This window comes from Serinus canaria, chromosome 28 (assembly GCF_022539315.1).
Source record: "Serinus canaria isolate serCan28SL12 chromosome 28, serCan2020, whole genome shotgun sequence".
Lineage (NCBI taxonomy): Eukaryota > Metazoa > Chordata > Aves > Passeriformes > Fringillidae > Serinus > Serinus canaria.
This window is the reverse complement of record NC_066341.1, coordinates 694,042-710,772: the sequence shown is the minus strand read 5'-3', so window position 1 is coordinate 710,772 and position 16,731 is coordinate 694,042. Positions and strand designations below refer to the sequence as shown.

General features: G+C 53.2%; 1 protein-coding gene across 1 annotated transcript; it reads left to right on the top strand.

Moving 5' to 3' along the window:
• Nucleotides 1-268: 268 nt before the first annotated feature.
• Nucleotides 269-16,128, top strand: CHAF1A (chromatin assembly factor 1 subunit A). The gene is made up of 15 exons (XM_050985989.1): nucleotides 269-377; nucleotides 981-1,028; nucleotides 1,210-1,979; nucleotides 5,549-5,605; nucleotides 7,418-7,659; nucleotides 8,103-8,163; nucleotides 8,544-8,612; nucleotides 8,997-9,220; nucleotides 9,352-9,520; nucleotides 9,688-9,768; nucleotides 9,845-9,934; nucleotides 10,145-10,406; nucleotides 11,187-11,644; nucleotides 14,462-14,549; nucleotides 15,805-16,128. Exons 2-15 carry the CDS (start codon nucleotides 983-985, stop codon nucleotides 15,882-15,884), a joined length of 2,697 nt encoding a protein of 898 aa, XP_050841946.1. The 5' UTR covers nucleotides 269-377; nucleotides 981-982; the 3' UTR covers nucleotides 15,885-16,128.
• Nucleotides 16,129-16,731: the final 603 nt, after the last annotated feature.

Genomic DNA, 16,731 nt, shown 5'->3' with positions numbered 1-16,731 from the left:
GGTCCCTCCCGGTGACCGGGTAGGCCTCGGGCCCAGACACAGGGACCCAGCGGCGCCCTGCCGGCCCTCTACAAAGCCACCCAATCAGCGCCTGCAGCGCGCCAGACCGACAGCCCCCTCCGTCAATCAGCGGCACTCGCGGCGGCGGCCAATCGAAAGGCGAGACGCAGCGGGGAGTGTGGCTGGGCGGGTCACGTGGGGCGCGCTCGGCCAATCAGCGGCGCGGGACGTGGGGTCGCCCCGGCTCCCGCCAAGTACGAGCGGGACGGGCCGGGCGGGACCGGGCCCGGAGCGGCGGGGGCTGCGCGGGCCGGGCCGCCTCGGGGTCGGCCGCCGCCGCCCGGCACCGCCGCCAGCCGCGCCCACCGCCGTCACAGGTAGGGCCGAGCTGGGGGTGCGGCGCGGCCGGGGCGCGCGGTGTTTCCGGCGGCGGTTGGGCCGCGGGGTGCGCGGGGCCTGCCCGGGGTAACAAAGGAGGTGCCGGAGCTGCCGCCGCGCCCCGCGGCTGGGCCCGGGCCCGCCCTGCAGCCGCACTCGCAGAGTCACAGACCGGTTTGGGTGGGGAGGGATCTGAAAGCCCATCCCGTCCCACCCCTGCCATGGGCAGGGACACCTCGCACTGTCCCGGGTGGTGCAGCCTGGCCTTGGGCACTGCCAGGGATCCAGGGGCAGCCAGAGCCGGGCTGGGCACCTGTGCCAGGGCCTGCCCACCCTCACAGCCAGGCGTTTCCTCCTCGCACCTCCTTGGGTGCTGGCACAGGCTCCTAGGGACGTTCCTGCCCCAGGACAGTGTGAGGGGGACAGTGTGGCTGCCGGGACCCGGTGGGTCGGGGGTCCTTTGACTTGGGGGAGACACTGGGACCCCTTTGTCCTCCCTCAGAGCCCCTGGGAGAGCTGTTGGGCTCTTCCTCGGCCATCCCGGGGAGGCAGCAGCTTGCTGGGAGCTACCACAAGTGCTGATTTGTTGTTTTCTCCCGTAGCCATGGAGTGCAGAGACAAAGCTGCTGTTCCACGGAAGCTCGTCCAAGGTAAGGGACTGTCTCTCATCCAGCACAGTTTTAGCACATTAAAGACATCTCAGACCCGATTTTATGAAATACATTGGCTTGGTTGTGATTAAATGGTCTCTAAGCTGATGTCAGTCTTATGCTTCTGAATGAATGAAGGCCTTTGGTGTTTCCTGTCTCTAACCTGGTGGTGTTGTTGCAGCTCGGCTGCCCTTCAAGCGCCTCAATCCTGTGCCAAAGGAGAATCTCGATGTCAGTTCAGAAGTCAAAAAGGTCAAGAGCTCCCCGAGTGCTTTTGCTGCCAGCAAGGATCCCTCCCTGGATGCCTCAGGTGCCTCCCTGGACAATGTGGAGAACGACTGCCAGCTGGGCTCCGACGGGAATTTGATTCCAAAACTCGTGAACGGGAAGGGTCCTTTGGACCATTTCATCCAGAAAACCCCAGGAGCTGACACGAGTGACCCTGGGGGTGCTCCTGACCCCTCCAGGGGCTCTGCCCACGGACTCGGGGACGGCGCAGAGCGGGGGGCCGTGGATTCTACAGCTGCTGTGAGCAATGGCACCATAGGAAAGGAGCTGGGCTGCCTGAGCCCCTCGCAGAGCAGCCCAGCAGGTGACTCCCTGGGGACTGAGGAGCCCTGTGCAGCTGCAGCTGGGGCAGGGCAGGCTGCAGGAGCTGGGACCCTGCCACGCCAGGACGGGGCGGGCAGGAAGGGCGCTCAGGGAGAACTGAAGGATGTGCTGCTCTTTGAGGGGAAGGTGCCCGTGGTGCTGCTGGAGGACATCATGACCCTGAAATGCCCCCAGGTGGCCTCTCTGGACGTGTCGGAGAGCGAGGCCCTGGAGTCGTCCCACGAGGGGGACTCGGGACTGACCAACTCCTCGCTGAGCTCCGGGAGCTCCCCCGAGCTCCTGGCACAGAGCAAGGCCAGCAGCAGCAGCCCTCTGGCCGCCTCCACACCTGCCAGGAAGGTGGGTCTGCTCTGCTTTGGGCTGGGTGTGCTGTGCTGGAGCCTTTGGGTTCCTGGGCTGTGGGGGAGAGGGTGAGTGGGGCAGTGAGGAGTGTAGGAAAGGTGGTGGGGATTGGTGACTGGATTGGTGCCCTTTGGGGGTCTCTGAATCCTGCAGCTCAAGGGTTTGATCCTCCCTGGTTCTGGCTGCTGCTGTGTTTACCTTTCTGTAGTGAAATGCCCACCTGGGGCTTGGTGTTTTGGGAGCAGCATCCAAGAGCAGTTCTGTATTTAGGTGGTTTTTTCCAAGCTCTGTTTTATCCTCCTCAGAGCTGCTGGGATTCCTGTGAGGATGTTCCCCCAGGACAGCCAGTGCAGATGCTTTTCCAGCTCTGAATTCCTGCAGCTGCCATGGACAAGCTCTGGCACAGGGTGCCCAAAGCAGCTCTCCTGCCTCATCCCTGGCAGTGCCCAAGGCCAGGCTGGGTGGGGATTGGAGCAACCTGGCACAGTGGAATGTGCCCCCTGGCAGGGGTGGCACTGGGTGGGCTCTGAGGTCCCTCCAAACCCAAATCATTCTGGGATTCCATGAAGAAGCTCTGGATGAGGGGGTTTTGGGTCACCTGAGTTTCAGCCACCTTGATTTTTGGGGCAGTTTGGACAGAGAAACTTCCAGGAGCAGCAGCATCTGCTCAGGTGGCTCAGACACCACAGGGATGGTTCTGCCAGTCCTTTTGTTGTGTTTATCAAGTCAAGTGATGAATTCCTCCTCTGTGAAAACTCCCCATCTTCCACCTCTAAAATAAACAGGCACACTCAAGCAGGCATGCAGTATTTCCAGTGCAGCAGAACAGCAGAAAGCACTCCAGGTGTAATCCAGTACTGCCCGTGGGGCTGGATTTGCTCATGTGCTGCTCCCCACAGTGGGGGTCTGCTCCCCACAATGGGGGTCTGCTCCCCACAATGGGGGTCTGCTCCCCACAATGGGGGTCTGCTCCCCAGGCTGTGCAGCTGGCAGTCCTGGCAGCTTTGTTTTCCTGGGAGGAAACAGCTCTGGGGAGCTGAAGCCCCCACTTGGCAGAAGTCCTGTTTTATATCAGATAAATATAGAAAATAAAGCAGTTGGGCTGTGTTAGCCTGTTAATCACAATTTAAATGTGATGCTGTGAATGGCAGGAGGAGGAGGAGGGGGGATCCAGTAAATCAAGCCACAGTGTGCAGAAATATTGACAAATTAGGCCTTTAACCAGTCTATGAACGATGGTCTTATGCACAAAACACCTTTTTCTTCCCCCATAAATAAGAGATAAATGAGAAGTGTGCCCTGTTTGGAATTTAGGGTCAGCGAGCTGTTACTCTTGTGGAAGATCAAGTGGACTGTGATGACAAGAAGAAAGTGTTAAAATGTGGAAAACAGTCCTTGTATTCATAAAGTTACAGCTAAATATCACAGCAAGATAGGTGGATGACAAAAAAACAGAATCAAAAACCCAAACAAATCTAAGTTTAGCTGTAAAGGAAGTGAGTTTGCCCTATTGAAATGTCCCCTGTGGCTCAGAGCAGCTCCCCTGGTGTGATGTTCCCTTGCAAGGGATCCTGTAGGGCTGAGGGGACCAGAGGGGTTTGTTCAGGGGGTCAGGAGCCCTGGGATGGGTCCAGGCTGGGGATGTTCCTGAGTGTGTCCTCATCCCCAGTTTTGGGGGATTGGATGTTCCTGAGTGTGTCCTCATTCCCTGTTTTGGGGGGGATTGGATGTTCCTGAGTGTGTCCTCATTCCCTGCTCTGGGGGATTGGATGTTCCTGAGTGTGTCCTCATTCCCTGCTCTGGGGGATTGGATGTTCCTGAGTGTGTCCTCATTCCCTGCTTGGGGGGATGGATGTTCCTGAGTGTGTCTCATTCCGTTTGGGGATTGGATGTTCCTGAGTGTGTCCTCATTCCCTGTTTTGGGGGATTGGATGTTCCTGAGTGTGTCCTCATTCCCTGTTTGGGGGGGATTGGATGTTCCTGAGTGTGTCCTCATTCCCTGTTTGGGGGATTGGATGTTCCTGAGTGTGTCCTCATTCCCTGTTTTGGGGGGATTGGATGTTCCTGAGTGTGTCCTCATCCCGTTTTGGGGGATTGGATGTTCCTGGGTGTCCTCATTCCTGCTCTGGGGATTGGATGTTCCTGAGTGTGTCCTCATTCCTGCTCTGGGGATTGGATGTCTGAGTGTGCCTATCCTGTTGGGGATGGATGTTCCTGAGTGTGTCCTCATTCCCTGTTTTGGGGGGATTGGATGTTCCTGAGTGTGTCCTCATTCCCTGTTTTGGGGGGATTGGATGTTCCTGAGTGTGTCCTCATTCCCTGTTTTGGGGGATTGGATGTTCCTGAGTGTGTCCTCATTCCCTGTTCTGGGGGATTGGATGTTCCTGGTGTGTCCTCATTCCCTGTTGGGGGGATTGGATGTTCCTGAGTGTGTCCTCATTCCCTGTTTTGGGGGATTGGATGTCCTGAGTGGTCCTCATCCCGTTTTGGGGGATTGGATGTTCCTGAGTGTGTCCTCATTCCCTGCTCTGGGGGGATTGGATGTTCCTGAGTGTGTCCTCATTCCCTGCTCTGGGGGGATTGGATGTTCCTGAGTGTGTCCTCATTCCCTGCTCTGGGGGATTGGATGTTCCTGGGTGTGTCCTCATTCCCTGCTCTGGGGGGGATTGGATGTTCCTGAGTGTGTCCTCATTCCCTGTTTTGGGGGATTGGATGTTCCTGAGTGTGTCCTCATCCCTGTTTGGGGGGATGGATGTTCCTGAGTGTGTCCTCATTCCCTGTTTTGGGGGATTGGATGTCCTGGTGTGTCTCATTCCGTTTTGGGGATTGATGTTCCTGGTGTCCTCATTCCCTGTTTTGGGGGGATTGGATGTTCCTGAGTGTGTCCTCATTCCCTGCTCTGGGGGGATTGGATGTTCCTGAGTGTGTCCTCATTCCCTGCTCTGGGGGATTGGATGTTCCTGAGTGTGTCCTCATTCCCTGTTTTGGGGGATTGGATGTTCCTGAGTGTGTCCTCATTCCCTGTTTTGGGGGATTGGATGTTCCTGAGTGTGTCCTCATTCCCTGCTCTGGGGGGATTGGATGTTCCTGAGTGTGTCCTCATTCCCTGTTTTGGGGGATTGGATGTTCCTGAGTGTGTCCTCATTCCCTGTTTTGGGGGGATTGGATGTTCCTGGGTGTGTCCTCATTCCCTGTTTTGGGGGATTGGATGTTCCTGAGTGTGTCCTCATTCCCAGTTTTGGGGGGATTGGATGTTCCTGAGTGTGTCCTCATTCCCTGCTCTGGGGGGATTGGATGTTCCTGAGTGTGTCCTCATTCCCAGTTTTGGGGGGATTGGATGTTCCTGGGTGTGTCCTCATTCCCTGTTTTGGGGGGATTGGATGTTCCTGAGTGTGTCCTCATTCCCAGTTTTGGGGGGATTGGATGTTCCTGGGTGTGTCCTCATTCCCTGCTCTGGGGGCATTTGGAGTGACTGGATGTGATCTGCAGGAGCCACCTGGTGTTACTCAGGCTGGAAAATCCTGTCACTCAGGATCTCCTCTAAAACTTGCATTTTGTCATTCCAGGTACCTCAGAAATTCCACAGAAGTTCAGCAGAGAAGGAGAAGCTGAGATTGCAAAGAGTAAGGCATTTCCCTGACACCCAAACCTCCCTTGGGGAGCCAGCAAAGGCTTTGCCTTTTATCTCAGCCCAGCTGGAACATCTCTTTTGCCATTTTTCCTCACCCTGAGGAGCGTGGAAGATCCTTTAATGCAGGCAGTTCAAGGGCTCGGCTCTTCCCAAAGCTCCTGAGTGCAGCCCTGGGTGCATTTGGGGCTCTTTGGGAAGAGACTGGAAACGTTGGAGCCCCAAGATTCAGGTTCTGTTTTTATTAATACACGAGGCAAGTGGGGCACTGTGTCTGTGCCTTCCCAGAGCATGTCACCACTGGATGCCACCACTGGGAATGCTCAAGCTCCAGGTTCTGTTTGCTTGGGTGCAGCTCCTCAGCAAACTCTGCTCCCTCATGCTGCCGGGTGCAGGGGGGGCTGAAGGGTCACTGCAGCTCCCAGCAGTCAGTGCTGCAGGAATGGCCTTTGGGGCTTGTTTTAACCTGGGGAGGTTTGTGCTCAGGAATTCTGTGTCTCTCGGGGGCTTGTTTATAAACTTGTGTGTTTTATGTAAGTTGTAGCTGCAAAGCTTTTCAGCTTTTCCCAGTGCCCCATATAGAATTCCAATCTGTTGTTTTCTTCCCTTCTATAGCTGTGTTAAAAATAGCAGGGATGGGAGGGAGAGAGGAGAATGGAAGCTAAAAATGATGCTGGGAATGAACCAGAGCCACCAGTGAGCTGTCAGCTTCACACCAGCTTCCCAGCACATTCCATGACTCAGGCTGACAGTGTTGTTTCCTTGCCATTGGCACCATTTGGCTGTTGGTGGCTTTCTGCAGTTATTTGTGTTGTGACACTGCTCGAGGAAGCCTTGATGTTGACAAGGAGAGATGTGAAATCAATAAAAGAAAACTGAAAATACCCAGGGAGGAGTTGGAGTGTCTGGGCACAGGCAGATCCTCCTTTCCTGGTGACATCATCAGTGCCTGCAGCACAGAAAAGCTTTTTCTCTTTAACTTGACGTTTTCCTCCTTTGTGTCAGCAGGGCCACGGTGGGAATTGCAGTTGTTTTGGGAGGAAACACCATAAAAGGCAACACTTCCAATAAAAACTCCCCCCACTGTTCCCACAGTGCCCCTTGAACAGTCTCAGGGCACTGGTGATGTCTGATGATCTAAAATGGAAGAAAACAAGGGACAAGCTCCAGAATCTGGGGTTTGGAGACTCACTTTATTCCCTGAGACCATGGAATATCCCAGCTGGGGGGGGATGAGGATCATCAAAGTGATTTCTGGGGTTGTGGAACCATCAGAAAATCCTTGTGGGTTTATGGTGTCAAATCAGCTCAAATTCACTTGTGGAAGTGACACCACTGTAGCCCTGTGATGACACCAAAGCATGAAAAGCTTTGCTCAGGAGGAAATATTTTGGAAAGAATCTGAAATCTCCCATTAAATAAGGGAATAATTACAATTTTTTAATTCCCATCTAATTTTCCATAATGCTACAGCTGTAATGAAGATGACTCAATACAAAGCTTTCTTTGATGCTTAGAGAAATGAAAATACCTTTTTTTTTTTTTTGCTAAGGGAAAAGAATAATTAAAGCTTTCAGAGAGGCAGCCCAAGGCAGCTCAGCTGGCTGCTGCCTGAGCAGGGGGGCTGTGGATGTGCTCCCACCTGCACTCCTGGGGAGGATGAGGCTCCCTCCCATCCCAGGATATTTTGGGATGCTGCAGGCCAAGCACTGGGGGGCTCCAGCTTCCTCTGACAGTGAAGTGCTGCTTTTGACCAGGGCTTTGGGAGCACAGAGCTGCAGTTCTGAGTGTCCCCTTTGTGCCCCAGGACCAGGAGCGGGCGGACAAGCTCCAGAAGCTGCAGGCAGAGAGGGAGGAGAAGGGGAGGCTGAAGGAAGAGGCAAAAGCTGCGAAGGAACGAGCCAAGGAGGAGGCAAAGAAGAAGAAAGAGGAAGAGAAAGAGTTGAAAGAGAGAGAAAGGAGGGAAAAGAAAGAAAAGGAAGAGAAGGAGAAAGCTGAGAAGCTGCGAGTGAAGGAGGAGAAGCGCAAGGAGAGGCAGGAGGCTTTGGAGTGAGTGCCTGGGCTTGTGCAGCTCCTGGGGGTCCCTGTGCTGATTCCCATCCCCACTTCCCCTGCCCTCCTGCTCCTGGGGTCAGGGGGTGGCTCTGAAGTGCTTGAAGGACTCTGTGCCCCCATCCCACAGTGCCTCTGCTGCCCTGAGCTCCCCCTCCTGACCTGGCTCACTCGTGCTGTTTGTGGAGGAAGTTACCTGGGATGTGGCAACCCCTGGAACTCCCTGGTGTTGGGAGAAACTTGAGCAGCCCATTAAGTTGAAATGGGTCAATATTTGCTCTAGAAGGAATGAACAAAGTCTCCTCTGCACTTAACCAAGTGTGGTTCTTGGCTGGGTTGACAGATGATCCTCGTGGTGGGGTCTGGGGCTTCCCACTTCTTCCTCAGTGCAAATAAACCCTTCCTGGAGGGTGACAACTCACATGATCTTTGTTTTCAAGGGCAAAACTTGAGGAGAAGAGAAAGAAAGAAGAGGAGAAACGGTTAAAGGAGGAAGAAAAGGTAAAAAGGCTTTCTCTGGCTTGTCTCTGAATTCTTTCTGGGGTGAAATGCTGTTGGTGGAGCAGGTCCCTTTGGGTGCAGCCTGTCCCCCCTGACTGCAGGGGCTGCTCCATGCAGATTTTACCTGTTACTTCCACACCTGTTGGTCCCTTTGCTTTTCCCCTCTCAGGTGTTTTCTCTGTGTGTTTCTGAGTGCCCACAAGGGAACTCTCCCCTGGCAGTGGCACTGGAGCCCTGCTTGGGGCAGGGAGGACACTGAGAGTTTGTGACACTGCCTGACCTTTGCTTTGTGCCTCATTTGAAGCTGAGCCATGCATGAGCTCACCTGGCACTCCAGAGCTTTGTCCTGTCTCACCTTTGCATTTGGGTTCTCGTTTCAGCGCATCAATGCACAGAAAGCAGAGATCACCAGGTTCTTCCAGAAACCAAAGACTCCACAGGCCCCCAAGGTGAGGGATTGCTGGGCCTCTGTGTGTGGGTCTCTCACAGTTGTTCCTAACCCTGATTTCCTTCTCAGCTGCCCCTTACAGCTTCTTGGGTGGTCAAAACATTGGTTTTTCTTTATTTCCTGGTCTCAAAAGTGCAAAGGATTTTAAGAAAAGGGTCAGAGCAGAGACTGCAGAGGACATTTGTGGTTGGTAAAGTGAATCTCAGCTCTGTCTTCTGCATTGCCTGGAAGATCTGGAGTCTTGGATAGGAAGGGCTTAACCTAAATCTTCACTTAACCTCAATCTTCACCTCAGACAACACCTCAGCAGCAGGTGTTTCTTGCATGTGCTGGTGCTGCAGCTTCTCAGTGTCCAAACCCTGACATTCCTCACTTGATCTTTCAGACCCTTGCTGGCTCCTGTGGGAAGTTTGCTCCTTTTGAAATTAAGGAGAACATGGTCTTGGCCCCCCTCAGCCGTGTTGCCCTGGATCCAGAGGACCTGGAACAGCTGGATAAGCTCCTGCATGCCCAGAATGGTGAAGATTCTTTCTTGAAGGATCTAAAATGTCGTAAACCACGAAAAACTGGGCCCACTTTGGTCAGTGACAGCAGTGACAGTGTCAACAGGTCAGTCTGCACTCGAGGGCTTGCTTTGCTTCTGGTTCATGAGATGAGCTGCAGAGAGGGATTGAGGATTGGAGAGGGGGGAAGGCTGGAGCTGCTCTGTGGGGCTCAGCCACCTTCCCCTGTGTTCCCAGTGACGTGGTGGTGGTGGACAGCTGCCAGGCAGATGCTGTTCCTGAGAGGGAGAAGTTTGGCAGGATGAAGCTCCTGCAGTTCAGCGAGAATCACCGCCCTGCCTACTGGGGCACCTGGAACAAGAGAACCTCCCTGATCCGTGCCAGGAATCCATGGTCCAAGGACACTGTAAGCACCTCAGCCTGCTGCATCCTTTATGCTCTAGAAGTGAATGTGCTTGGCCAAGTCCTCTGCTTCCCTGGCATTTCTGAGCCATTTTGTTCCCCTTGAAACCCCAGCCTGGGTTTGGTGCTGTGCTCTCCGGTGGTGGACAGAAATGTTGGCATTTCTTGCAGAAACTGCTGGACTATGAAGTAGACAGTGATGAAGAGTGGGAGGAGGAGGAGCCAGGGGAAAGTCTCTCCCATAGTGAAGAGGTGAGGATCCTGCACGCTGAAAAAATCAGGACCCACTTGCACTTGGCAGTGTAACTTCTAACCCATTTATTTGCAGGATGATGAAGAGGAGGGAGAGGATGAAGATGAGGACGATGGGTTTTTTGTACCCCATGGGTACCTATCTGAAGATGAAGGTGTGACAGAGGTAAGAGAGCTGGGTGTCCCTGAGTTTCCATCTCTGTTTCCAGTGAGCTGTGCCGTGTCAGTGTTGGCAGGGGAGGAGAGCACGTGGTCCTGTGCCTGCACGGTTCAGGAGCCCTGTGTGGCTCAGCGAGCACGAGGCAGAGCTGCCTTTAAAAGCTCTGCTTTATTCCTGGCCTGGCTGTAACGAGTCCTTTGTCCCCTGTGGCTGCAGGAGTGTGACCCAGAGAACCAGAAGGTTCGTCAGAAGCTGAAAGCAAAGGAGTGGGATGAGCTGATAGCCAAGGGCAAGAGGTTCCACGTCCTACAGCCTGTGAAGATTGGCTGTGTCTGGGAAAGGGCAGCAGAGGACAACGGCACCAACCCGGACCTGAAGGTGCTCCAGCAGTTCACAGCCTGTGTCCTGGATCCACCTGTGCCAGAGGAAGAGCAGCAGACACAGAAATGTAGCAAAAAAAGAGCAAAAGATCAGCAAAGTAAGGCCTGAAGGGCTAAGCAGTACTTCCACAGTGTTGTGCTCTGCTTTGGAGGGAGTAGGGGATTAGTGAGTGTTGCATTCAGAGTGACCTGTTTCTGACAGGGCTGGAATCCAAGGAATCTCTGAGAGCTCTTGGAAAGGAGTTTTCTGGCAGTGCCTCTCCAAAAAGTCTTGCTCTGGGCAATCTAGGAACTGAAGCCAGCCAGACTTGAGCAAGCTCAGATTTAGGATGGGTCTGAGCCTGTTTATTGTTTGGGGGAAATGGTTTGGTTTCTGTGTTGGCTTCCAGTGCTGAGCTTTTCCTTCACCTGATTAACACAGGGCCATGAAGAGCTCACATAAAGGCCAAGCAGGGGGTGGGAATTTCACTCCAGGCTCCTGTTACTATTGGGGGTGAATTTCCTACATCAAATCTGCTGTTACAGTCATGGACTCCCAGAGTGGTTTGGGTTGGGAGACACCTTAAAGACCATCCAGTTTCGGCCATGGGCAGGGACACCTTCCACTTGCTCCAGGCCTCATCCAACCTTCCCTTGGAGCCTTCCAGGCACGGGGCACCCCCAGCTTCTCTGGGCAATCCCATCTCTAAAACCAATCCTGCTGTTTTCCCCCTCTGGAGAGCCCATGCTGATTTCCATCCCCCAACTTTCCCAACTTTTAACCCATTCTGTGCCACTTTTCCCCCCGCAGTCCTGGGCCAGCTCTGGAGAGCCCATGCTGATTTCTATCCCCGTGGTTTCCCAACCTTTAACCCATTCTGTGCCACTTTTCCCCGCAGTCCTGGGCCAGCTCCTGCCGCTGCTGCACGGGAACGTGCACGGGAGCAGGGTGATCATCCAGGAGTTCCAGGAGTGCTGCCGCCAGGGACGCTTCAGCCACGTGCCCGAGGACAGCTCCAGGAGCCCCCCAGAGCCCCCAGGAGGGGAGGACAGCGGGGTGCCCTCCAAGGCCAGGCTGAAGAGGATCATTTCAGAGAGCTCTGTGTACGAGAAGAGGCCCGAGTTCAGGATGTGCTGGTACGTGCACGCCGAGGTGCTGCGCAGCTTCGGGCAGGAGCAGCTCCCCGTGCCCTGCCAGTGGAACTACGTCACCCAGGTGCCCTGCACGGGCAAGGAGGAGGGGGGCAGCGTGCCAGGAGTGGCTGTCCCCCAGCCCACCCCCCTGGCAGCCAAGAGGAAGGCCATGGGAAGCATGTCCATCACCAAGTTCATGAAGAGGCCTCGAGGTGCTGAGCAGGTGAGTTCCTGGCGGGTGTTGTGCCCCAGTAAGGAGTGCTGGGAATGGGGCTGGGGGTTTTTGCACCACCCCCCCCCAGCTCAGCCTGTTAACTCCAGCCACTGTCCTGCACACCAGAAGACCCTTTTTATGGGGGAAGAAGTGAAATGATGGGACTAAAGAGATGGGTTTCTTTTGTGTGTCTGCAGCTTGGACTCTCTGTTCCATTTGAAACGTTGCTCTCCTGCTGTTCTTCCATTCTCTGCTATTTGGCAGTGATTGCATCCAAGCTGTGAATAGTTTGAGAGTCTGCTTGGCCTTGGTTTTACAGCTGTGTGTAATTTGTGTGCAGGTTTTATGTGTGCCTGTGGCTGCCAGATGTACAGCCCGAGCTGATGACTTACAGCAGTTGCATGTGAAGGGATTAAATGTGGTTCCCAAGTGCTGCAGCTCAGCCCAGAGCAGTCTGTAAGGGCTCCAGCTCATCCTGACACACATAAAGCTGAATTTCAAGAGCTGGTTTAAAAATACAATAATTCATAGGGACAAAATGAGATGGAATTGCAGTGGTTGCTGCCTGGGAGCTGTGTTGTGGTTTTCCTGTTGTTGTTTCTGCTTTTCAGGGCAACCACAGGTAGTGCTGGAGCCTAATCATGACTGACTAATGGGATCATGGAATTCCAGAATGGTTTGGCTTGGAAGGGTCCTTAAATCCCACCCAGTGCCACCCCTGCCATGGCAGGGACACCTCCCTCTGTCCCAGGCTGCTCCAGCCTGGCCTTGGGCACTGCCAGGGATCCAGGGGCAGTCACAGCTGCTCTGGGAATTCCATCCCAGCCCCTCCCCACCATCACAGGCAGGAATTGCTTCCCAAGCTCCCACCCAGCCCTGCCCCTGGCAGTGGAAGCCATTCCCTGTGTCCTGTCCCTCCATCCCTTGTCCAAAGTCTCTCTCCATGTTTCCTCTTGGCCCCTTCAGGCCCTGCAGGGGTCACAGCTGGGTCCCCATAAAGCTCGGGATGCTCTGTTGAGGCTTTAGGTGCTGGAACTTGGGGTTACCAACCTTTGGCTTCCAATCCCCCAGGCAGGGCAGGGTTTGAAATCCCTGCCAGTGGATTTATTCCTCCCTCCCTGTGCACCAGCTTAGGAAAGAGCCCCAGAATGGTTTGGGCTGGGAGGGACCTTAAAGCTGATCTCATTCCACCCCCCTCCCAGGGACCACAGATGAGGCTTTTGATGCTTTTTATGCTTTGCCTTCCCAATTTATTCTTGGCTTTTTTGGCTTTTCTACTGAAAAAGCTCAGCATTCAGGTATTGATAGAGATCAGAGACTTGTGAGAAGCTGTTCAGCCCCCAAACTCCATCTGCTTGGGTTTTTTCTTGTACACTAAATAAAGGCAGAGATAAAAGTCTCTGCTTGGCACCCACTGGAAATTCAGCTTATAAGGGAGCAGAAATAGCAAAACAAAGGCTTTTAGGAGAATTACATCACCAGCCTGAATGCTTCAAAGCTTCTCAGAGCTGTGCTGGGGAGGTGCAGCTCCCAGCAGAGGTGTCACAGCCCCAGGAGCCTCTCACTCCTGATGTCTCAATCAGCCCTGCTCAGGTGCTGAGATCCCACCCCACCTGTGGAGCCAGGCTGGGCCGTGGGGAGAGCCTGGGAATGGCTGGGAGCTGCCAGATTCCCCCTCTGGCACGTGTTTCTCTGCTGGGAAGCTCACACCAGGGCCTGTGTGAGTCAAGGTGCTCTTACATAAGCTGGGGAGAGAAAAATATTGGTGCTGAAGTGGGCAGTACCTGCCCACGTGTAGGAGGGATTTAATTTGACAAGTGGGACTTTACTGAAAGATGTAAATTGAAAATTTCTTGGCTCGGAAGAGTTTTTAGGGGATGGGGACCAGGATTTTCATTCCAATTCCAGCTGAAGGAAAAAAAAAAAAACCAACAGACCCTCATAGCTGGGTGACTTTGGTTTGTGTCACTCCCTGGGTTCTGTGGTCTCCATTCAAAATGGGGAATTTGGGCTTTCCCCATGGCAGGAAGGGAAGAACTGGCACCACTCCCTGAATTAAACTGATTGGGAAAGAGGAGGAGGAGTCAGGAGAGAACAAGGTCCAGACTTGACAAGCAACAGTAATTCTCCATCTTCAGAAGGGAGAGGGACATCCAAAGGGGCTCAGCCTGGAGCAGAGGAGGCTCAGGGGGACCCTGTGGCTCTGCAGAGCTCCTGCCAGGAGGGGACAGCCAGGGGGTCAGGCTGTGCTCCAGGGGACACCAGGACAAGAGGGAACAGCCTCAGGCTGGGCATGGGGGGTTTAGGTTGGATATTGAGAAAATTCCTTCATGGAAAGGGTTGTCAAGCCCTGGCACAGCTGCCCTGGGCACGGCTGGAGCCCCCAGCCCTGCAGGGATTTAAAAGCCAAGGGGATGTGGCACTTGGGGACAGGGCCAGGGGTGGCCTTGGCAGTGCTGGGGAGCAGTTTGGCTCGCTGACCTTTATGAGTCTGTGATTCTATGAAATTAATAAACAGAGGGGGGAGAGGTTTCCCTTCCAAAACTGCAGCAAGAGTCAGATTTCCACAGAGCCTGAGCTGTGGGGGCTGCTCAGCACGTTGTGTAAGAGGGAAGGATCCTGGAGCAGGAGCTTGGCCTCCTTCCCACCGTGTGTGCCACTGCAGAGGAGCCCTTTTGTCACAGGTCTCAGCTCGTGGAGCTGGCAATTGCAGATCTCCTTCCCTCCAGATGTGCCCACCTGCCCAGAGGGTGCCCAGCACTGGCTGTGCCAGCTCTGGCCCGTGGCACCTCCTGGCTCACACCTGGCACTGCTCTTTCCCTCCAGGCTGCAGAGATGGATGGATTTCAGGCAGACACTGAGGAAGATGAGGAAGATGATGACTGCATGATTGTGGATGTACAGCCAGGAAAAGGTGGGAAGGGAGGTGGGCACCAGGCTCTTGGCAGACACTCCCCCAAGGGAGCAGCACCTGTGTCTGCTAAACTTGGGCTTTTCTGCCCTTTCCACCATTCCTTGAGCTTTTCTCTCTAGAGAGATCTTATTCCAAATACTGCTGCTTTTTACCCTTTTTAAAGATGCTTCTTTGCTATTTATGGCCTTCTCCAAGCTGCTCTTGCCTTTTCTGCCCTCCTCCTCCCCTTTCAAGTGGCACAAAGCCCCTTGAGCAGCCCTTGGCTGCCAGGGTTGTTACCTGTGTTCCTGGGGGCACAGGTGAGCACTGGGGCAGTGCCAGCACACCCTCTGGTAAATTATGGCAAATACTGCTGCCCTCTGGGCCATGCAGAGCCCTTCCAGGCCTGGCAGGGGCTGCCTTATCACCCTCTGGTGCCTCCTCAAAGGTGCCAATTGTCTGAAGGATGTCACATCAGGGAGCAGCCTGGCTGCTGCTCTGCTCCACAATCTGAGCACTTGCTTGTGTTTGTGTCCCAGTTATCCCTTGGAAAATGGCTTCAAAGCCTCTCCTTTCAGGCCACGCTGGGATGAGGATGTGGAGCAGCTCCTTTCATCTCCAGGAGCTTTTGGACGTGATCACACAGATCAGTGAGCTGACTCCAAGCAAAGCTCTGGGCTCTTTCTTGCTGCTCACAATGGAGCTCTCCCAGGCTGCTCTAAGCAAAGTGGTTTGTGTTGGGCAGCTCCTCTGGTAGATAAGGACTCGTGCACAGAAATTCTGGAGTGTTTGACCCATCCCAGGCATTATCTGGGCTCTCCTTCCTCTCTGAGCTCCTCTCACCTCCCAAAACAGACACTGGGACTGTTTGACAAGGAGCCTGGCTTTAATCTTAAGCTGCTTTTGCTTATTACCAGGCTCTGAGATGAAAACCTCGCCTCAGGTTTGTCCCCTCTTGTTCTGAGGATGCCACTGAGCAGCTTCCCTCCCTCAGGCTCTGCTGACACACAGGCAGCTCTATTTGTTTGGCTCTGCCTGACTCTAAAGCACTGAAAAGATTATGAAAATCCTTTTTATGGTTGAAGTGATTTTTTTTATTCTGGATTGGTGACATTAAATACGAAGCCAGTATTAAAACCAGATTTTAAATAGTGTTGAAAAGGAGACTCACAACAGATGCAGGAAGCTAAGACAGATAAAACACAAAGTAGTCAAATTTTACTGGATTAATGAGGATATTTATAAAAACAAACCAAACACATTCTCTCCTTTGCAGGTTCCACAGCTTCAGAATCCAGTGGCACAAGAGCTGCTCACCAGGACAGCAGCATGGTCAGCCCATCTAATACAATTTGAGACTTAAATGCTACTAACTCCTCTGTATGTATGTAGAATGAGCTAGAAAGTTTTAAACCTTGTGTATCTTTGACCAAGATACTTGAAAGTATTCCACATTTCTTGTAAAGAGAAGACAGCACTTTGTTCTGCTTCAGACCAGATGGAAGCTTAAATTTTTAGCTTTAGCTTTTTAGCTTTTTTTTTATTTTTTAAATACTGCATATTAATCTGTCCTTAATAAAGCATTATTGAAATTTTGATACTTCTTTGTAATGGAAGGTATCTAAGTTATCTCTAGAAGTAGCTGAGGGATTTTGGAATAAGCTTATTGTGATGCCACTGGGGAATGACTGTTGATAATGTTGTACAGCGTGGCCTTGGGTATAAATGATGTACAATTATATTTGAATTTATGCTCTTGTACCATCCTGTTTGTGGTCTTACTTGCTCCAGAGAACAGCAGCAGGGCTTTGCCTTTGGAAAAGGAAAAATGCATTGTTTCTCTTATTTTGGGACAGGCTGGACAGGTCAGGGCTAGGTTCTCAGTCTCTTGGCTAGATCAGAGCTGGGCTCTGTCCCACAGAAAAACTCTGCTTGAGGTATTGAAGGACTGAGCTGGCATCACACTTGGTGACACACAGGACAAACCTGCTGGGGCTTTCAGCTTTATACTGGTGAGTTATCAATTACTTCTTTAAAAGATTGTCTGCAGTTTCAGGTTTGTTATCTCCCCCTGGGCACCAGCAGTAGCTGTTCCCTGCTGTCACTCTCTGAAGGGCACAAGGGGGTGATGCTGCCCCAGTAACACCAGTGCCAGCCCCAGCACAGACTGGTTTGGCATCTCAAACCTACAACAATACAGCTC